The sequence below is a fragment of the Harpegnathos saltator genome, unplaced genomic scaffold (genome assembly GCF_003227715.2).
Source record: "Harpegnathos saltator strain DR-91 unplaced genomic scaffold, Hsal_v8.6 scaffold540, whole genome shotgun sequence".
NCBI lineage: Eukaryota > Metazoa > Arthropoda > Insecta > Hymenoptera > Formicidae > Harpegnathos > Harpegnathos saltator.
The window spans coordinates 55,378-78,816 of NW_020230361.1; the positions used below are offsets into that span (position 1 = coordinate 55,378).

Sequence of the window (23,439 nt, forward strand, 5' to 3'; positions counted from 1 at the left end):
GTGCGCGGAGGGTAACGTCGCGTGAAATATGTCGATTCGGATCCCGTTTCGTTTGTCACCGTTCGCCGGCCGAGTGTCCATTGTACGTGAGATCGTATGCCGTTATGAATCTCTAGTTATAAAACGGGTCCTCCGTCTGGAGAGGCACCATCTATCTCTTCGTCTCTCTCTCTCTCTCTCCCCCCCCTCTCTCTCTCTCTCTCTCTATCTCTCTATCTCTCTTTATCTCCCTCTCTTTCTCTTTCTCTCGAGCAAAGCGTATAACTGTATCTTTTCCACGGGGCACACGTGTATCTCTCCGTGAGCGTGCTACCAACGAAGACGCGGTGTATGTGTGTGTTGTGTGTGTGTGTGTGTGTGTGAGAGCGTACGTGTGTAGGTGTGTGCGCGTGGTGATAGAGCGAGAGAGAGAGAGAGAGAGAGAGAGAGAAAGAGAGAGAGAGAGAGAGAAGGACAGAAAGGAGGAAGGGTTCTCCAAGAAAGAAAAAACAGGAGAAATAAGAGGACGAAAAAAATTCAAGATGATGCTCGACAGTCCGGATTATCACGCCGGAGAAATCTAATTTATTTGCAGCGCCACGACACAAACTGCAATTTCTGCACCGTTATGCGCCTCGATGCACCCCGTTTAGCGGGATGACATTTAATGCAGCATAGTGCGATCGTCGGAACAATATCGAGAGAGAGAGAGAGAGAGAGAGAAAGACAGAGAGAGAGAGGGAGAGAGGGGAGAGAGAGAGAGACAGAGAGAGAGAGAGAGAGAGAGAGAGAGAGAGAGAGAGGGAGAGAGAGAGAGAGAGAGAGAGAGAACGAGAAAGAGAGCCCGCCGCCGAGCCGCTCTCCGCGGCTACACGACTTTACCGCTTCGAGCGATCCTCCTCGCCCTCTCTCCCCAAACCCCCTCATTCCACCGCACCCTCCCGCCCGCTGCCTGACTTGAGTATATTTACAGATGTAAATGGAGAAAAAATTGGCTCGTAATAATACCGGAGAGCGTTCCCCGCGGTCGCATTGCATTGCATCGCATCGCGGAGTTACGCATTCATTGACATAATAGTCACGCAGAGAAAAGTAACCGTGCGTGCGGTAATTACGGAAAGAGGAGCGTTTGAACGGCGGTTAATTGCGAAACTCGTATCGGGGGGAATGGGACTGCACCACCACGTGCGGTAGCAACATTATTCACCCAGCGGCGTAACGGGACGGTAATAATTAACACCGGCGCGGAATTATTGGCTAAACACGCCGGTAATAAAATCGGCCGCGCTGTTTCTTCTCTCTCAAACCCGCCCCTCCTCCTCCGTCTCTCTCTCTCTCTCTCTCTCTCTCTCTTCCTCCCTGCACCGGAAAAATGCAACACGCGTGTGAGAATAGAATGCGCTGCCTAATGGTAAACCAAGCGCGAGCGGTAAAACTACACAACAACCGCGGAGACGCGAGTAGGAAAACGCTTTCTAGAACCTGCGAAGCAATTTTGCGCGAGTTACTCGCGACGCTCGCGAGGTGCGTCACAAAAGCTAATTGATCGATTTCTTCGGTGCGGCCTCTTCGGATAAAGATTCGAGAGTCACTTCGACTTCGTTCATATGATTGCTGCGAGAGAAACGCCGATGGAGAAATCGCGAAAATGTTCCTCTTAATTTAAAAATGAGCGTTTTGCGCACAAACGCCTGTGTTCTGAGGGACAAATTTGCGGGAAGGCTTGCATTTTCACACAAGCTGTGTGACGACTAATCCGCGAAATCTGCGATCACGTTTGTGTGAATGAAAATCCGCATCTCTCCCGGGCCCGCCTCGTCTCACGACACATCGTACGTATCGCGCGCAGATTTACTCATCGTACAAGCGTCGTATTATTCATACGCCGATCCTGCGGGTACCGTGAGCCTCTCTCGTTGCATAATTTACCGCAATCTGCGTGAGAATCTCGATTCAAGTCGAAGCGGACCGACGCGACGCTTTCGTGGGCGACAAGCTGTCACTTCCGGCTCTCGCGCGCTCTCGTTCTTTCTCTTCGCTCTCGCTGCACATAATCGACTGCTTAGTTCCAGGGAATTGACAGAGCAATAAAACAAGTAAATAAAGCAGAACAAAATAAAAAAGACTGTGGGGAGACTAGGGTTTTCCCAAAATTAGTCTGCAACGCGAAGTCTCGCTTAAAAATTCAATTATCTCACTTAAAAGCTCGATAAAAGTAACATAATAGGAAGCAAAAAGGAGCAATATCGAAATATTAGTATCGAGCTTAGTATCGATGGAATCATCATACTCGACCGCGAGTTCCTCGAGTCCCTCTGCATCGCGATCCGAGAAACAATATCCGTCAAGCTACGTGGAGCGGCGGCGCGTCCGCGCGTTTCCGAGGAAATCACACACGCTCTCGTGAGAAATCGCTCGCGTGTCGAAGGAAACGATTTTACGTTACAAAGCATCGTTTCCGCCGCAGTCGCCGCCGCGCCGCCGCACCGCCGCACGAGTCATACACCTTTGTTCCCCGCTGAAACAAAGACGACCAGGATGCGACAAGAACGGCGCACCCGCCCGCTCGCTCGCTCGTCCGCGCACTCGGCCGGCCAGTGTGAGCGGGCCTTTAGGCGCTCCATCGCTTTCACGGAGGAATTCCGAGTCGCGCCGTGTGTAACGGGCATGGAATGCGAGTGGATGGAAGTCCGTCCGTCCGTCGTATGCATCGGCAGAAATTCAGGCGCGCTGCTGCACTTCAGGCAGCTGAATTCCCGATTCGCAGCGAGCGAGCGAGCGCGCCTCCTTCGACGCGCCGCCGCGCGCGTACACCCGCCGACTACACGTGTCTACACCCACGTGACGCGACTGCACGGCCATCGGGACGACACGACGACGATGACGACGACACGGAGCCGTGGGGATCCGGTAGACGTGACCCGCATGATTTATAGATCCTCGGGATAATGCCGCGGCCTACCTGAGATCTCCGCCGAGGATCCGCCGCCTGCGGTTGACCGGACGCGCGTCATTTTTCGCCGCTACGCTCGTATCCTCCTTGCTCTCTCGTGTGCTCCGTCTTTCTTCCTCCTTCCCCCCTGCTCTACCTGTGTCTTATCCCACGCGAGAACAATTCGTTGTCTCTCGTAAAATGAGACATTTGATTCGCCACCGGCGGCGTGTCCGCCCGCGCCGGTGCGGAGCGCGACGAAGAATGCGCAGGTCGGAGGTCACGATGAATTCACCGAAGGGCGGCGGAGTCGAAATCGTCGCGGATATATGTCAATTGTTCGGGAATAATCACAATTGTCAAAATACACGGTGGAAAATGATCACGTTACAAACGTTTTGCGCGTTCGATTTGAATCTCGGTTTTTTTTTTCTTTTCGTATAACATAACCCCTCTTTTTCAAAGCGACTCACCTCGCCGGTCTTCGAGGACTTCGAGAGGACGAACCGAGGGCGGCAATCCTTGTCGCAGGTACAGTATTCCTCACGATTTCCTCCGCGGTATTCCTCAGCAATTCCGATTTATTCAAGTATCTCACGGTCGAGTTCGGGTATGAACGGCGATCGTTGATGTCGCGTCTCGTTAGATGGGAAAATGTCGCATCGCATATTAGCGCCATCTCGCGCGATATCGCGAATTTAAGCGGCGCGCCTTCTGTCTGCAGAGCAGCATACGAATCCGGATTACGGCGTATTAGTTGTGCGTGTGAGATCATTTGCCGAGGCTGATAAATGCCACGCGACTATCGACCATGGATCTCCGTGATGGCACACATACAGCAGCGTGTCGCGCCATTCCGTCGACGCACGGCACGAATTCCATCGGGGAATCTCTCGCGCGCTGAATAATTCAGGTTTTCCTCCCCCGCACGGGAAAACATCCGCTTGAAGAAATGGCGCATCGCACTCGGCGAAACGCGCCGATTCCATCACGGAGCACGGCGCGTAGGATGAAGGTAATTACTTACCGCCTCTTTTCCTCGTGTTTTCGCGAAAAAATTAGTCCACGGTTCGTGCAAGAACGGATTCTTGTCCGGGGAAGAAGAAGCCGCAGACGAGCCGCCGAACGTGAACTTGTTTCATCCGATCCGATTGGTTTCTACTCCGACGGATTTATTTTTTATTTTCTTTTGTTCTTGTAGTGTGTGCGCATCCTTTTAGGATTCGTAGCTTCCGCTTTCACTCAGCGACGATCTCGCCCCGACAATCGCGAGCGCGTTGCGCTGCGGCGCCGTTTTTGCGCGCGACGATTGCACAATGACGCGAACAATGCGAGTTCCAGTAGCGCGCCGGGAACGAATCGTTATCTCGTTGTCGGGACGCGATCGTTCGCGGGCCGATTTAATGGGCCGTTCGCAGGCCGTTTGCTCGTTTAACTGCAAAACGATTTCCGTTCCTTTCGCTTTGCCGCGTCGATGTACGATTTCGCACTCCTCCTCGGCGGGAGGAGGTCCTCGACGCGAGCTCGCGCACCTTCCGCGGAGGTACTTGGATTTTTCAGCCGCGTGTAAAATAACGAAGCGTGTAAACGACGACGATCGTGCGCTGTTATGTACCGCGTTACGCCGATCGGCGCGATCGATCATGCCTGTCCGCAACGACTTTGACCGCCCTACCTTTCGCTAAATTAATTTCAGCCTCTGATTTATGCGCCTGCGCGAGTAATTGGATCAGCGATCATTCATAAATCGCTGCCAGCGAGTGCCGCGCTTCCTCCTAGTTAGAATGATCTACGATTGGCCGGCGATTTTTGCTCGATGCGTGCGCGCATTAAGCTCCAGCTGAGGGGTGAGAGAGAGAGAGAGAGAGAGAGAGGGGGGGGAGAGTAAGAAAATGAAAAAGTCGCGACACGGGAAGCCCACATGGCCGATGATCGCCGTTGTTGCGGGCAGGATGCGCGGATTCGAGCTGAAAGGAAACGGTGACGGCGAACGGAATCGAAAAGAAACGCTTCGGGAAGAACGTAAAAGTGCAGCCGCCGTAATTGGACGGTCGCAATTAAGCGCGGGTAATGACGACGATGAGCGCGATAGCATCGCGCATTACGTGCTTGCTCGTCTCGGAGAACGATACCGGGCCGCCATGTTTCTCACACTTCTTTAATGCCGGTCGATTGATTTGTCATCGTTCCGTCGCGTCGCGGCGGACGAGTTCATCTCGCGTACGCGCAATCGCTAATTATGTCGCGGGGTGCAAGACATTGACCTCACAAAGCAAACAGTGCTGCGACAATCGCGATGTATCGAGTGATCTGGTCGGAAGAGGGAAACAAATTCACGCTTGCGCTGTTGAGAGACTGTAAAAAGGAAAACTTCGTCGATGCAACTCGGATCGAATTGGATGAATTCACTTTTAGGATTTGCGCAGAGAAAATTTTGCAGTGAGAGATTGCGCCTTGCGCAAGAAGAACATTTATAATTACATGCAATTTTGATACTCGGCTCTCTCTCTCTCTCTCTCTCTCCCTCCTCCCTCTCTCTCTCTCTCTCTCTCTCCCTCCCTCTCTCTCTCTTTCTCTCTCTCTCGGTCCAATTCTTTTCAGGACATAACACAAAGTGATCGCGCGTCCCGCTTTTTCCGTCGCGAGACGCGGCACTGATTATTCGCGTGTAACCAAACACGCAGTTGCAAAAACCGTCCAACAATGCAATATCGAGTGATTCGACCCGAGCAAAAAAAGAAGGAGAAAAGAAACCCACGTCTCCGTGCCACATTTTGTAAAATACGAGTGCGCCGATCGTTCCACTTTTTCCGTCAAAAGGGAACTCTCCCTCCCGCTGACTTTCGCGATCAGAAGCAGCGGAGAAATTCGCGCACACGCGCGCGAAAATCATCCTGCAGAATTGTCGCGTGCGCATAATCCGCGCGCACCGTGCGTGATGCACCGCGCGAGGAATTTACGACTTCCATCCGTCACGCTCTGCATAAGAAATCGCGCGACAATTTCTAATCCCCTCTCCCCTCCCCGCGCTCCTGTCCCACGTGTGTCGCCTCGCGATCGTCATGGCATAACGTCGCGTTAACGATCGACGAGACGAGCATTTAAATGACTTCATTCGTAATACAGCGGGAAGAGAGCACTCTCGTGCTGATAGAAAGTGTTGTGTGTTATACTTTGTGCTCGTGAAAATCGCGTCAGATCGCGGAGATAACATCTTCGAGATGACGGCTGGAAAGTTCGGCGTTTCGTATGACGAAACAACTCATTGGATACGCGCTAATCACATCTAATTCGGCTCGGATGATCAACAGGCTGAATGTCACGGTGATCACCGGTGACATTACCTTGTCACGTTAAGTTACGTATGAGGTATAATTAGATGGAAGTCATCCAGAAAGAAATCTAATAGTATTAATAATATTCAAGCTGACAGGAATGCCGATAATCTGGCACCCGCATCGAGGAACGTTGGATATTTCGTAACGTCGCGAAAAGCGAATGTTAAGAAATTGGCAATTTTCTGAAAAGTCACAATACAGAAAGCTGGATATTGTATTTTAGCATTAGCATATTCTCGGGAAATTGTCCCGAATGGCAGTTTCCCGATTTCTCGACATTTGGACTTTTTGCGCGCCCGTCGGAAAGACCCGGTCGATCCGACTGATTTTCTGTTCTCTGAGAAACAGAGACGCCGATTTTGTGGGAACGGAAAGATTTCTCTGTGAGGTTTCTATTCGGTCAGTAAATATTCTCTCAGTTTATCTCCAGCGAGTCTCGACGCAGCCTTATGTTCTCAGTCGCGATAATAAAGATATCGTTTCTCGTCAGCGACTTTTCACGTGTGCGCGACATTCCGTCGCGCGAAGTGAAATCGCTTTCCCGCGTGCACGGGGTATCCTCCATAATTCCACCATCAACCAAAGCTTTGTACAATCAACGGTGAATCAAGTCCGACTGTCGCGGAGAGAGGCACAACAGCGCCGTAATTGGAATAAATCTCAAGAGATGCAACAATGAAATTGCTGTTGAATCGCGGAGATTTATAGCGATCACAAGCGCTGTCGATCGGTCTTACTGATTCAACGGCATCTTTTCCGCGTATGAACTGTTCTTCTCGGCAATCATTTCCTCACGACGATGATCGCTGGCGAAATAAAGTCCGCGCGTGGATGGCAGCTGCCGTCGAAGACACGAATTTCATGAATTTGCCACGTTGGAGGCTAACACGAAGCTAGCTAATATCGTTTCAATGTACCGCTATGTAATTTCGTGTCGGCATATCCCGCACGATTTCCCTTCCAAGTTCGGCAGCGATCACTTGTACGCACGCGCGCAATTGAAGCACGTTGCGTAGATGATCAATTTAGAAGTAGCGGCGAAGGACTGATAGGGGCATCGGGTTTTTAGCACGAGTCTAATTGGCTAATTTCCTCTCAATGCAGCTCGTTCCGCGACTGGCGTATGATTAAGCGGAGTGTCGAAAGCGCGTAACGAACAAATAATAATAGACCGCTCACGCTCGTGCTTCGCCAAACAATTGTTTTCGCGCCGAACGCGCGTATTGTCTCTCGCCCGGCTCGTTATGAGCGACAAGTGATGAGTTAATAAATTACTGCCAGTCAGGCTAGATTATACTTTATAATTGCGACGTGTCACGCGGTACGATTGTCTCTCTTTCTCTTCCTTCCCCCCTCCTCTCTCTCTCTCTCTCTCTCTCTCTCTCTCTCTCTCTCTCTCTCTCTCTCTGTCTGTCTCTCTGTCTCTCCCACTCTGTAATCCATCTACTTACGATTCGTAGATATCGCGCGACTATGCAGGAACAAAACGACATCGCACGAACGATATTTCTGTGATAAAGAAACGTGCCGGATAATCGAGGGCGTAGCTCGCGACGGCGAGCCGGTTTAGCTGAGCGTTAACGCCGATTAAAGTCTCGTTTGTGCGCGATCGAGCGTCTGTGCTTTCTGCTGATAATTCACTCATATTGTTACTTAATTACAAGCGACAGTACGCGCCACGGAATTTATAACGCCGCGCCGCGCGTCCGGAACATATCGCGATCAACTCGATTAATTCGCGCTTTGCGTTTCCGACAAAACTCGCGAGTCTCCTTCGCCGATTACGTATCGCAGGCCGCGCCGCGCGTTCTACTCGACAAAGTGCGTGGCCGACGTAAATGACGTGTCCCGTTGTAGCCGAGATCGCACTCCGGCGTAACGAGACTGCTCACGCGTTCCTTGTTCGAAGTGTATCATCTCGAGACTTGGCTATGATCTCCTCGCGTGTTGAAGAGAGAGAAAAAGGGGGAAGAAGAGAGACTCTCGCGCAATACTTGGCCCGAAGTCATGTTACGCTCTGTATAACATTTCTTCGTCTCCCTAATGTATTTCTCGACTCTCTAGCGCATGACACAATAAAATGGACCATTTGTCGGCACCTCTCGAAGGTATCGACAGCGAGCTCTTCAGGAACTACGCGCTACCGACGGTGATTTACAGAATTTCGCGCGCGTGTCACCTGACACGCGAATGAGGTCCTTTCCTTCGAACACTCCGAGAGACCCGGAAGATGGGGAGACAGCCGATAAGCTGTGCCTATCAGTTGGGTAACGACGCCAGTCATTATCGGTAATGACTAGAATAGATATTAAATAAGGCCGCATTTGACGGGAATAAGTCCATAGAAAATTAGAAACGAAAGTTACGTATGACTCTCTCTCTCTCTCTCTCTCACACATACACACACAATTACGCTATGCACGCCATAGAAAAAGATCAGTCGGAATAATTCGAATCGAGTTGAACAAAGTGAATCTCGGGGTTGTATATAGCGAACTTGATTCTTTCAACGAAAATTTTTGTGTTTTCTTAATCTCGTGTTTCTTGTGTAGACACAAACTTCAGCTCAATGAGGTGATCATGCAGTGATCGGCCTGGCATATTGTATTTATTGTCTGATTCACATGAATTATTAACGCGGATGTATGTAAACTTTCTGATAATTAAAAAAACATTTATATCATATATACATATAACATATTTCAATTTTGTTAAATTTTTATTGTTCATTAAATTTTCTAGCTCAAACTTCTGCCTCAGGTTTTCGACTGGACTCGATTTCCACTTGTGCAATAAAATTCGCACTTGGTCCTCTCGGTTTAACTTTTCTCCAAAGATGCAATTATACATTTCAGTTTCGTTAAACTCTCGGCTAAACTTTGTGATTCAAATATCAAAATTCAAATTTCAAATGTCGGACTGCCGCGATTCCGAGATTACCTCAAAAATTATAAAGATCTAAAAGATACACGAGAAAACTATCCAGGCTCTACAGATTCACGATCAACGATATCACAAAAAAGCCAATCACAGCCTGATTAGACTGGTCGAATCGAGTCTTTTTCTAATCTTCAGAAGCGGTAAGGTTTTCTTCTCCTTTCCCAGCGGGATAACGATCGAAACCTTTGGATAATCTTGCTTCGTAGTCCAAGGATCTCCGTTGACATCTGACGTGTGCTCTGCTTGGCTTCCTTGTGATGCTATTAGTTACCTTAACCGTTCTTCCTCTTCTCAGTAGCGAGAGAAAATTGCGCGGTACTTTCCGTACCGTTTTTAGCTAGATTTCCCGAGCGGACGGGAGGAAATCGTCTCTCTCTCTCTCTCTCCCTCTTCCTTCCCCGCGCGCGCGGACGTTTACAGCCGCGACAAACGCGCCTATTGTTCCCGGCGGCCGACGTTTGCGAGCGAAGGCCCGCGGAGCCGAGCGCGATTCAGCTTTTAATCGATCGTTATGCTCGACAAAGTGCGCGTACGATCGGCGCGCGGTGTGCGCGCTCCGATTACGGCGGTGCCGCCGCCGCGGCCGCAGCCGCGGAAACGGTTTATTAGCATCAAATGGCATTAAATTGCACGGAACACCGTGTACAACGTAAATTGGTACCGGGTTACATGTTGCATTTAAAGAGTCGCCTTTGAGGACGGCCTCGTCCGTCGTATCGCGCGTACACGCGCGACTCGAAGCACCGGATTATATCGGCCGATATGAGCAAAATGTGACTGCACGCACTGCTAAACCAGTACACGGCCGCGGCGCGGCGTATCGACCAACTAATGCGTACGTGCTTATCGGTAAACCGGTATACGTGAGAACGCCGAAGACGTCGGAGGAAATTGCGCCGGCGAGCGTTTTATTGTCATTCTCATTATTGCGCTTGTAACACTGCGACTTCCCCCGAGGTCGACTTGATAAGGCGCGGCCTCGCGAGGAGAGGATGGCCGACCCGCGCGCACAGTGCCTTCGGAGGACCTCGAGACAATCGCTAACCCCCGACCTTAAGGCTCGCGATTCGCCTCACCTCATCGCGGAACTCTTGCTCGATGGCGTCAGAAGTGTGGAGATAGATACGAAAAATCCCTGCAGAGAATCCCTGCGTTGAGGTGAAAAGATACGCCCATAAAATGTCGCACGAGGTCGGCCGAGCGTGTTTCCAAGATGCTGCGAGACCTTTCCTTTCGCTCTGACACGATATCAGTAAGCAAGCGTAAAATTAACACGATGCACGCACGCAATCTTCCTTTTCGACCTTAAGTCTTTTCGCGATTTCATCACGTTGACTTTTCGCCCAACTTTTGTTGCTTGCTTCGACAAAGGAGAGATTTGATAATCGCGATAGATTTCACGTATCTTCTCATTTCGACGATAAATCTGTAAGAATGTTTAGCGCACAGACTTCCTCGCTTCATCATTCAAGATGGCTGCGGACGGCGAGGGAACAGGAGCTTTAAGGACGCAAGCACCGAGCGAATTAACCAAGCGCGGTCGATTATTCTTCTCGTGGTGCGTAAGCAAACGACTGCGATTGGTCAATTTGAAGCCTCGTCGGGGATCAATTTAATATTTAAACGTCGCGGACAAAGTCAAGTCGTACGCCCGAGGCGAGAATAGGTGATGGCGGCTGCTTTATAAGTCTCGCGCGGTCGTCGTCGAGCGATCTCTAAAACGACCACATGACGCGGGGACACGTCATACGAGAGGACAAGGGATTGCAGCGTGGGCGCGACCCGAAGTCCTTCGGGCGGTGATTTGATTAGTCTAATATGCGAGCGACCGTGAACGCGAGCGACATTGTTCGCCCGCCAAACCCGTTTCCGCCCCCACTCGTAATTTCACTGGGACAAATCCCGTCTTTTTCTTTCTTCCTTTTCTCTCATGCGTTTGCAAACTGCGTAAGAAAATATCGCGGAGAGAGTTGCTTCGGCAAATTTATGGCTCGTGCTTGGACGAGATTAAGCGCAACGAGCGCAAGCAGATTCGTCCTCGCGACCAAATCACGCATGGAAGCAATCGTCGCCTACTCGCGAAAAAAATTATGTTTTTCTAGAAGTTATCTTGGTTATTCCAAGCGTGTTACTTCGTATCTCGAGGTAATCGAAATCTACGAAAACAAGGGGACTGATCTTGCCAGAAAAATTATGCGGCGCTTAGTGGCGGCAGATGACGAAGCTTCAAGCTGTAAAGTTGAAGTTCGGAGCTTCAGCTTCGTTTTCAGGTCGATCGAGCAAACACTCGTCGGCATGCAATCTGATTTGCACGAAGGAAAGTTTGGCGGATTAATAGATGCCGCCACAGCTAGTAATTTTCATCTTAGCCAGATTAGCGTTCTTCGTTTCTAAGATAACTAACCGCCGTCGACGAAACTCGTTGAAGTACGAAGCTTTCTCCGATGCGAAGGGGGATCGCTTCTTTCGTCAAACGCTCCGTTAAACGCATCCCAAATGATATCTTTCGCGTCGTTTCCGAGAAAGAATCGCCGCAGCGTGCAGCCCGCTGTGCTGCAATATCAGAGTTTATCAGGCACAATCGCTAATTGCATGTAGCCCCTTAGGGACTTAATTGCTGTAATGCAGAAAATTAGCACAGACTGCTGCCGTAAGTGTGCCTAGCGAGAGGTGCTTTCAGTCGCAACGGTGAGTTTTGTTCCCGCGTGAAGAACGCGCGTGAAATGCGCGAGAACGTCGTTTCTCCGATTGTCATTGATCTTGCTCGCGCGAGCACGCGCGCGCGTAATATCGCCGCTTCGCGACACTTAAGTAGAAAGCGCAGGTAGACGGCGGTGCGATAATCATCGCGACGGTTGTCGTCGTCCTTCTCGGCACAGCGACGCGCCGCCGATTTCTACGCGCGCGGGAACAATGGCGCTCCGTCTCGCGCGCGGCGGGAAAACGCGCCGAATGCGTCGATTTCGTTCGTACAGAGAGAAAGAGAGAGAGAGAGAGAGAGAGAGAAGAGAGAAGAGAGAAAAAAGGCCGGAGCGTTTCTGCGATTGCGGTAATTGGCGCGAGAGTAACGACCAACGGCGATGGCGGCGGCGCTCTTCTTGCGCGCGCGCGCGATCTCGTTTCATTCATCGCGACGCCGCAGCGGCGCGTTTTACCGTACTGTGTATGACCCGTGTATATGGGAATTAAATTACTCGTCTCGTTAGGCGCGCGTCCACGCGTGTACGAAAAGGAAAAAAACGCAAAGGTAGGAGGAGGAGAAGGAGAAAAAACAGAACGTGTCATTTTCTTAGCCGCGTCGCCGCCGCGGGTAATCACCGAGGAAGTTCAAGTGAGACTGCTGTTTCTCGCCGGCAAAAATCTCATATCGGGATTGTCAGCGAGCGAGCGTTCAAGCGCGCACGGAAGAAGAGAGAAGCAGAGAGAGAGCGAGAGAGAGAGAGAGAGAGAGAGAGAGAAAGGAGAGAGGGGAGGAAGAGAATGCGCTTATTACCGCAGCAATTAAATTAGACGCTCGCATTCGCGATGAAAGGCGGCGGCGATAAGTCAAGCGATGTTCGTATCTGGACTCATTAACGTGATCGTTAAGGTAATTAATATCGGCCGCCCTATCGTCCATTTATCATCGCCGTTTCCGTAATGATACGCCCTTACGTAACAACATTGCGAAGCCCGCCACCGAGGAAGCGCAACGCGCCCGGGAACCCGGGGATGTTGTCACACGAGAGATCGCGCGCGCGTCATCGCGCACCTGACACTTCGCGATAACTGTGCGACGCGCGAGCGTTCTCATCGTTATTGCGACGCAACGTCTCTCGTCGTCCGAAAATATTCGAATTCTTCTCGCAATTGACGCGACAGACGCAGCAGGACGATGTCGAAGCGCACGACGAAGCACGACGAAGCGGTCTCGCAAAATTTGCCAGTAGATTTTCGTAAATAAAAAGGACAGGCCTGTGTGTAAAATTCGCCCGTGATATATATGTTGCGACGTGACGATTTCATGTCCAACTCGAATCGTCCAACTTTATTTATTTCACCCAATCGCACGACGAAAGTCGGTATCACACAAATTCGCGCAAGTCCCGTTTTATTCAAAGTAGCCGATTTAATTCAAGCGAAGGTAAAGTTCTCATTTCCATCTCACGGAATCGGAGCGACATCGAAGCGCAGCAATGATCTTACCTCGATCGATCAAGCGGACGTCTTCGAGCCGAGGCCTCGCATCGGGAACGCACAACGCGACAAGAGTGTGTTGACTTTTAATGTCCGGCCATTGTCGGTCCTGACGATGACGACGACGACGACGACGACGACGACGACGACGGCGACGAGCACATGGACGTTCGCGCGATTTCAAGCTGTCGGCGCGACGGCGCGATCGGAAGACCCGAAGCCCGAGGAACGCAAACCCACTTCGATCCGCTCCGCTCCGCGAGACGGCCGGAGGTTTACTGACACCGGCGCGCCGCGCCGCGACCGGACTGCAGCGCGGCTTGGCGCGGTGCGACGCGGCGCGGCGCGGCGCGGCGGCAGCGCGGAGCAGAGCGGAGCAGAGCGGAGCGGAGCTGAGCGGAGCGGAGAGGCGAGGCGAGGCGAGGCGCGAGGCGCCTCCACCTGCTCGTAATGTAAGCAGAGTTTATCTGTGAGTTTATCCTGCGATGCGTCACTGCGACGGAAGGGACAACGCGCGCGGCCGTCGTAGCCGATAATCAACCGTTTTCTTGCCGTATGCATACAGAATGAGTACAAAACGGACGTCGGCCTGTGGAACCCGCTTCGCGAACGACCGCCCCAGCTGCGTGAATAAATCGGCGGACGACGAACCGCGCACGAACGTGACTTTTGTTACGCTACAGAGCCCAGGCGACGAGACGGAGAGAAAGAAAGAGAGAGAGAGAGAGAGAGAGAGAGAGAAGCTTGATCATAATATACCGCTAATGACGACGCTAGGGAGAACTAATTGATCGCGTAGGTTCGATTCCAACGTCGAGATGCGGTGACGTCCGGACGGAGAGAGAGAGAGAGAGAGAGAGAGAGAGAGAGAGAGAGAGAGAGAGAGAGAGAGAGAGAAAATCGCACTCTTCCGTCCCTCGAGTCGGTTTTCCCGATGTAATGAACGAACGGCGGGATTTTATGAGCAAAATTTTCCCCGAGGATATGGCGTTTACATCACGAGGTGGACTTTTTTTGCAAAGCGGTTTCTATCGCTTTGGATGGTCCTTTGAGGCCATTTTATTGGCTTGCGTATAATCGAATGGGGATAACGGGTTCCTACGACCGATGAAACGATCGATTGATTCCAATCGGTTATCGCTCGCGACCGGATCGCGGACGTAAAGTGTTGATTGTGATCGAAGGAAGAACGTCGGTGAATAGAATGAGAAACGGTTAAGAGAGAGAGGAACCGTTTCTCCGGTTTCAACACAGCGGTGGTGTTGCGCGCACCGGCCGATTAGAATTTTAGTCGACTCGAGTAATCGGCGAATGAGTAATCAAAAATGTGAATCGATCGTCATGTAAGCATTAATAATAATAATCGTGAATAATTTACTCGATGGATAACGTTAATTGTCAATCGGTCTTTATACTCGACCGAATCGAAAGGAATCGACTAAAACAATTATCGCATGTAATTATAATAATTATATGTTATACGAAACCAATTAAATATAACAATTACTATATTATAATTATTATATACAATTTACTCGATATTAATTTGGATCGTTCTAAGCGATTAAAACTTTAACCGATCAATGCCGAACAGTGCCGAACATAACGCAATGTAACACGATGACTATAAATAAAGAATATGCGACGCAAAAGTAACAGAAAATCTGTCACATTTGTGAAATCGAGCAAAATGGAGAGACCAAGTCCAACGTTTCGTTTAAAATATTTATGACACTCGTGACTCGCACGATCGCGATCGGACGTGGCGTGATATTTCGTTGGATGTTATAGCGCTGAAACTAGGATTATCGATCTAGGTGAAACACTTGATGTGAAACGAAACGGTTTCCACGGATAGTTTCCTATCGGACACACACGTGACAAAAATTAGTACGTTAGCTTCTGACGATATGCGGCGCGTTCTGCTCGAGTGGCAAAGAGATCTCTCCGTGATTTATGAAAATCTCTGCGGACTGTGATGTTCCACGCGCGCTATCTCGCGCGCGTCGCAAAAACATCGATTCATACCGGAAGAGGTAGATGCAATTCGCTCATTGCAAAGTGTTTATGTATTCTCCAAAGTCTTCTCTCGTCCACTTGAGAAAGTCCACTTGAGAAGTAAAAAATAACAACTGTCGCTCGAATTAAAGCAATTTTCCATCCATATGGAGTACACTGCGAACCCGGATGTGTTATTTTGACACGTTAACGCGTTTAAACGCGTCAAACGACGCGATTTAAGACAAGACAAGATACGCGTAAAGGAAGCTTCAGCTTATACGCGTCAAAATAACACACTCGAGTTTGCAGTGCACATTCTTCGCTCCGTGTCTCCGAACGGATATTTTCATTCTTGAAGAGTACATCGGATGTGTGCTTCGGCGTTTCACTGAAACGAATACATTTTAATCAACTAAAGCATTTACTCGTATCAAGAATCCACTTTAAGCCTGAGTGGAACATTCGCTCTTCCGATCAATGATTCTGGATGATGATGTTTTCACTATCACTTCGAGTGAAATTTCACTTTAAGAAATTTAGAGAGCAGACGTGTGTGGCATTTTTGTAATTAAAGATTATCGCTTTAATATATTAACTGCTGCATGGGATTTCATTGAACTAGAACCTTTAACTGACGATGGAATTATAAAAGACACGCAAATAAAAATGTAATCCACGATGTATATATATTTTTTACTTCGTTTTATGAACTCTCTATTGGCTGTGTAATCAATTTTTCAAAAAATTCTATTGGCTAGCTACTTTTTTTTACTCTTCTCACTCTACATTACAAGCCCACCATAATTTTAATATTGATGAACTATTTTATTTATTAATTTTCTTTAATTATAAAAGTAAAGATGCAACAGGAAGTGGTAAAACTATTGCACATGCACAAAAGAACACAATAATAATTCCAAGAACTGAAATATAGATTTTAGACTATAGAAATATTTCTTTTCTTAGATAATATTTCTTTTCTCTTAAATGAAACTGACATGAGAAATTGATTCTTTCGACTCATTTCTGTTATGCGACTAGAATCCAACTGAAATTCGAGCACGATTTCGAGTGAAACATAATTTCTTTCTAAATCGAATTAAATCGATTCCCGAAGCGACCGAGAGAGTCGTTCAAAGACGCCATCACCTTTCGTTCTACCGGTAATATCGTCGGAAATCGCAGGAAATCACCAAGATACCAGAGAGTATAGAGAGTTTACTCAATGGCTCGCGTGCAAGGCTCGAAGCACACATCTCACATTAGTAAAACAGTTCGCGCTCGCAGCGTGCAGGCTTACCTGTCGAAAGCAAGGCTGTCCTGTCGGTAATCGCAGGCGTTGCAGGTGCTGCATTTCGACGATAGATCGGTTTCTCGGTCGGTGTCGTCGCATCGATCCTGATCCTTGGATCGATGATCCACGACGACGCTCCACGTACGGTGGATAAGGTAGAACAGGTAGAGCGGCTTGCCTCGACGGCAAGGTTGCGACCTTGCGTTTCCCATTGTCACTCGGCGTGGAGTCCACCACGAAGATGACAACGCGAGCGCACACACATATCTCTCTCTCTCTCTCTCTCTCTCTCTCTCTCTCTCTCTCTCTCTCTCTCACTGCAAAGCGAAGCTTCTCACTGCTGTCTCACGCGACGCGCGCGGATTTTCGAAAAAAAAGATTCTCCCCTCTCGTCACGTCCCTCTTGCATCCTCTCGTCTCGCAGCCTGAGACTTTTGCAGCGACGTTCCGCGCTAATCGCGTCGCGTCCGTCGCTTGCGTTGCACGAAACGACGATCGGCCGCGGCGATTTTCCTCCTGCTGTCGCTCCTCCTGCTTTTCGCACTCGTCCGACGCGGTGGCTCTTCTCTCTCCGGGAGAGAATCTTGCGCAGGGCTGATTATCACGACGAGTGAAACTCTTTCCGCGTGATATGTGGCACGAGGATCGCACTCGATCGCATGACCGGCCATCAGGACCGTGGGATTCTAGACTGCGTGATTCTCGCATGCCACGACCCTGGCCTTCAGTCAGACTCGTGTAACAGCTTAAGTAACAACTCGTATACCTTCTCCCCGGCGGACGGCGGACGGGCAACTCGGAGAAGCCGGGTCTCTTTGTAATCCGCCTCGGCTCCCCCCGCCGTCCATCCGTCTACCAGCCGCTCCACTTAGATTTCCAAAGTGGAACTATGTTTTCGCAATGTTTCTGCAATAATACGTCGCTTTTGACTCTTACTCTCTCTCTCTCTCTTTCTCTTTCTCCGTATCTGAAAGAGCCTCTATTTGCATCGCGTCCGACAACGCGCGAGGAATTTCAATGCGCGGTTCGTAGAGTCCTGCACGTGCCAGAGTATCGTAACCAAACCGGCTGTCCGCCTGCCCATTCATTGGAATGGCCAACTGGAAGGCTGATAAACAGTTGTTTGGCTACAGGATGGGGGCAAATATCGGTTTATTCTTTCGGGTCGAATGCACGGAGGGAATTTTTCTGACAGATATTAACATTCGCACTCTGAGAAAGAGGCATATCGACTTGTCCGGCTAGGATATACTCGTACTGTTCAAAATATTCGAAGGCAGTGTAGGAAATTATTTTACATGTATGGTATAAATATTCTTATGGTAATGTTGCAGAGATATGCGAACAAACTGTTTTAATCAATAGTCGTAAATTTTCATACTGAGCGCGAATTATGGGACACCCGGTACGTGTTTTCCCTTAATTATCCAGACAACACTTCCCACACAGACACAAACTTCTAAAAGAGAGCCTTTTGAAAGTTTTTGCTTCCGAGTGCCAAAAGGTTGATATAACTGTATGATATGAGTAATCATATTTCGGTCGGAAGATTAAGTTAATCAGGTGATAAAGGTTCATAAATCAGGGGATAAAAGGTGATCAGGTTGAACTCGTTAAATGTTTCATTGTGTTTGACAAAACGAGATAATGAAACATGAAAATTTGATTGAAAAAATTAGGGCAATTAGTTCGCGTTATATACGTCATCCTGAAATTCAGTTTAATTTGATTCGGTCGATTGTCTCCACTTTTTCAAAGTATACAGGTAAAAACCTAGATATATGTGTGTGTGTGTGTGAGCAAGATTGTTCAATAAATTCGTCGAAATTTTTATGAAAAACTGAATTTGACTTTATGAAAGCCGGCAACCTCCCCCCCCCCGCCCACAGTGAGACAACTTTATTTCTCAGTGTTTAGTTGTCTTTTTTATAACCTATCATTGAAAAAATGGTCAAAATATATTACTAAATAAAGCCTTATTATAAATTATGCCTGATTATAAAAATATCGACTTGTAATTCTTTGCAAAAATTCCTATTTCATTGAACAACCCAATATATATGTACAAATCACCGTTTGGAAATGTTTGGAACATTTTGTAACTTCTCGATGTAATAGAAGAAATATAAGTATATTTATAAAAAAAAAAAAAAAAAAAAGATAAAGTTTTATCGCGAGATTATATACCGGACATTCGAAATTTTTGAGCGGTAATGTATGACGTAGAAATTAGGTCGGCGCGTCTCAAGTCGAGCTACAGGCTGCAATCGCAAAACTCCATTCGCGATTCGTTTAACTTCGCGCCCTCGTCGTTAATATCCGGTTTCGTCTCCTGTTCCCATTGTAGTCCGCTCGTTACGAACGAGCGTTCGCGCTAAACCGCGAACGTCCGCTCGCGTATCGCCGCGGATACTCGCGTTACTCGCATCGCCCGTGTGCGATTGTGTTTACACTTGCGTAATTACAGGTCGAGGCAACGACTCGAAAGTAGTATTTACAGTACAGCCGCGTACTGCATTTCCTCGTACGGAGCAAGGAGGGAGATTAAAATCATGCATGGGTGTGCGCGTCGTGCATGTGCGTACGCTTTTATGACGCGACTTTATTAAGATCCCGCGCGCGGGGAATGCCCGTAAATTACAGCCGCGACATTTACGTGGGAATGTTTTATGTCAACGTTACTTTCCGTTCTAATGAAAATCTATTTATAAAGCCGCGTAACGATCGCCTTCCCGAGTTAGCCTGCCCGTCAGTTCCTCCTCCTCCTCCTCCTCCTCCTCCTCCTCCTCCTCCTCCTCCTCCTCCTCCTCCTCCTCCTCCTCCTCCTCCTCCTCCTCCTCCTCCTCCTCCTCCACCTTCTCCTTTTCATCGCATTCCGGCTTTTCTGAGCTGAGCCTTCCAACGCTCTGCGGTCGTGCGCTCCTCTCGCGCTCTATCTCGTCTTTCGCCGCGCGAATTTCACTCGGCTTCGTCGACTATCCGCGCGACTTTTCGCCGCGTCGCACCTGTCGCTTTCGGCTGTTCACTATCGCGATCCCGATCTCCTCCTCCTCTTCGAAAGTGTCTTCGCAATTCGCGTATCGCGCGCTCACGCTTTCTCGCGATACCCGCATATTTACATGAAATGGCGACGCGCAACAATAATCGCGTGATTACCCGCGAGTTACACGTGTAATAACTTTCCTCCGGACCCTTTCGTTTTCATCTCATCGACTTGGCGGTATTTCCATTCGCCTCGCGAGACACGCACCGTCGTCACCGTCGCGTTCACGCTTTCCCACGAGTCGCGATCGCGCGATTACAAGATCGTTCGCGACCGCGCGCAGTCCTAAGTATACGTACTTGGTTTTTCTTCCCTTCGCTCGCTCTCTCTTTCTCTCTCTCTCTCTCTCTCTCTCTCTCTCTCTCTCTCTCTCTCTCTCTCTCTCTCTCTCTCTCTCTACTCCGGTCGCGAATGTCATTAGCGTCACTGTCACTGATCCGCCTCAGGTATTCCCACACTCGTCCACCGCGCGTGACGGCGGCTGTCCGATAGGGTCGCTCTAACGGAGAGGATGCGGTTCTTTCGAAATATTCGCGCCAGCCCGCCGCTCGTCGTTCCTCCCGACTCGACCAAACGATCGTGACGATTTTTTTGCCGGCGTAACGGAGCCGTCGCGATTATTTCGAGTGACTCGACTTGGATGCACACGCTAAGTGCCGCGGCGATTTATCTTGCCGGCATTATTCGCGCGTAAATCAAGTCGTCGCGAGCTCGCGCGGGCGCGTTTTCGAGCGTGTCGAGCTTAATTCCTCCCGAGAGATCGGCCTCTTTCGTCGATCAATCACCGGCTTCGACATTCTTCGGGATTCCCTGTTCTACGTCGTGTCGGAACCCGGGCCAGGCGGGAAAGAGGAAGGCAAAGGAACGGAGCCGATCGAGTTGAGGACCGACTTTGTCGTGCAAATCGGCGGTTAGCAGTCGTCGTTCGGCTTTCCCGAGTCTAAACGCGTACATTCAGCGTCCTATTAGCGTCCTGTATTATCGGTTTTCGCGGTGCTGCTCGCGACGCATTACTTACGGTACCGGCGAATCGAACTGGATTCGCTAAGAAAGCGCGCTACCGGGAAATCGTTGTTGGAAAACCTAGTGATCCACTGACACATGAAAAAGTCGTTAAACCGTTAGCATGCCGCTGTACGAATACGCGCGCGGCTGCATTTTCCTCCGGGGCAATGGCGAGTGCATTGTGCATTTATACAGGGTGTCCCCCGGGAACTGCCGGCCGATACTCGTATTTTGGAGCGAAAGGCTCCTGATCTCCTCTCGTCACGGAACTCTTGACCGGTGACGTCAAGTAGCGTCAAGTAGCGTCAAGTAGCGAGGAAACGCACGGCCAACATTCTTGCGAGCAATTTCCAACAGTGCGACGATTTATTATTTTGATTTGACTTCCGAATTGGGGCCGCGCCCATCTCGGATTCCTTTCCGACGTTTCATGAACATTCATCCTGTTGTTGTAACCATTTCGGGTTCTTCTCCCTGAAGAAGTGAAATGTTCAGGAAACGTCGGATTCAAGATGGACGTGGCATCGAACCGGAAATCAAATAGCTCTAGTCTAAAATCTCAGGTAAAAAAAATACTCGTGTAGAAAAATAATTCGTATTGAGTGATTTAGGGTTGTTTAATGACTTACAGTTACTCAGTTAGGGTTGTTACTGAAATATTTTGAAAGAATTTGGCAGGTATGCCCTAGCGATCTAAAGTGCTGATTTAATACAAATATTTGCTTGGAAATGGCATGGTAAGAATTTTCAACGTATCATTTCTCGTCTTTGACGTCGTTGTTATCCAATATGGCCGAATAGGAGCCTTAATTTTAACCCGAATCGAAATGTTGCTCCTGCTTTCAACCTTAATATTCTACTTGACGATAATGTAATACTCTACATCAAACTGCTTTACAAAAATATGCAAGATTGAAAATTTTGCGATAAACAATGAGCTCGCCTCATATTTTCACATTGAGGTTTTCCCATTCCGTTTCAACTCCAAAATACTACTACTAAAGGATGGAACGATATTCTTGGGACACCCTGTACACACAAGCCGCCTGTCTTGAGAATAATGTAAATCCCATTCCGAAAGAGCCGACAATCTATGTTTGCGAAACAATGTAAAGAGAAGAGAAAATGAGGGAGTTGACAAAAAGCATAAACCACTTTTAAAACAGGCCTGGTCTTACATGCGCGATGTTACATATTCAGTGAAAGTCAAAAGAGATTCATAAAACTCGATTGAAAAACAATTATCGTCGACACCCAGTAGAAAGTTATCTCTCTCGGATTTCCTTGGAAAGTAAAACGTCAATCGCAACGTAAATTCGCCAAAGCGCTAGACGGAGAGAATTTTTATCGAATATATAATATACCATGCGTGTGTGTGTCGCGTAACTAAAATAAATTTATACCAAAGTCCAAATCTTACGTCCATTAATTAACAGTTCGTTTAAATATCTTGTTAACCTTACCATACAACTTACGGGGAAAATATCGTGACAAAAACAGGATTACAAGAAAATTTGGGTCATCTCGGATAAGATGCAGAAATATGATCGGAATTACTGTACATCTGCGTTTAAAAAGTTTATATAACATTTCATCCGCTTTTCATCACACAATATTGTAATCTCTTGAATCTTTTGTTTCGTCACACCTGTTATTTATCATTTCTATAATCACTGAAACCATATGGGCCTTACAAAAGTATGCAAAAGCAAAAGGAATGAAATGTAAGCTTAATTTTTATCACACTATTTTCCTCCATGTATCAAAATGTATACCTCACATGTAAAATACTTCCATGTTACCTTTGAAAATGTTTCGGGTAATATGAGTATATTCTAAAGCCGGGCGAGCTCGTACGGTACTTTCTCACAGTGTCTCACGAATGTCGATATGTTCCAGAAAAATCCCCTCCGTACAGACCGGACGCTGCAATATCCCACGGCTCGAAACGCTCAGAGCCAACGCAGGCTAATACGGAAAATTTACTCACACCCACGTGTCGCGTTCAACAACACAGCTACGCAACTGGTAATGCGTTCGGCGGCGCTCTTGCGTAAGAGCGTCGGAACAAAGAACAATCTCAAATGCTCCGAGCGCAACACACAGACAACAATCCCATTGAATTCTCCGACATTCAACACACACAAGTTATTCATCCCATCCGTGGCATCAATTTCACCACCGACCGGCGTCGGCCGCGCCGCCAAGCGAAGCGAAGCGGGCCCTAACACCGTCGGGCGATTAGCGTTTGTTCCAAATCACAATCAGCGTTCGCGCCCCCGCGATTCTCCTTCTCTGTTACTCTCCTGATTTTTCCACAGCATCCTCGACACTACCTTTCGACGACCGCCGTCGAAGTCATCGCGCACGTTTCGGAGCACTCGGAGGTCTCTCCTCTCTCTCTCTCTCTCTCTCTCTCTCTCTCTCGCATATCCGTCAGTCGGAAATCACTACGAACAATGTTCATCAATCAGTCGTCTCGCTCCCCTTATTACGTCTCAGTTTATTTTTTTCTTGTTTCAAATTATCGGTTCATCAAATCGGTCGCCGTTCTCTCTTCCTCCCTCCCGCCGTCCCTCTCTCTCCCCCGAGAGCAGCTGAGATCCCCCCCGACGGAGCACCTCCCTCGACGCGAAATTTTACGGCCGCCAGGCACCGGAACCCCCGTGGCTGCACCGCCGAGCGAGATCGGTAAAAACGCGCGTATGAGAGCCGCGCGAGAGGCATTCAC

The 23,439-nt window shown here is 48.8% G+C and overlaps 1 protein-coding gene across 5 annotated transcripts in view; it reads right to left on the reverse strand.

The window, feature by feature from the left end:
* The window catches only part of mwh (multiple wing hairs), a 58,262-nt gene extending 34,823 nt beyond the window's left edge, over positions 1 to 23,439 (reverse strand). The window contains exons 1-2 of one of the 5 annotated variants that reach the window (XM_025303413.1): positions 22,699 to 23,439; positions 16,667 to 17,787 (exon numbers count right to left, since the gene is read on the reverse strand). In XM_025303413.1, coding sequence (XP_025159198.1) covers positions 16,667 to 16,872 — 206 coding nt within the window. In that variant the 5' untranslated portion in view covers positions 16,873 to 17,787; positions 22,699 to 23,439. Of the gene's footprint in view, positions 1 to 3,384; positions 4,045 to 13,374; positions 13,669 to 16,666; positions 18,120 to 22,510 lie in introns of those variants that run through there. The other 4 variants (XM_025303414.1, XM_025303415.1, XM_011144234.3 and 1 more) reach the window with 4 other exon arrangements.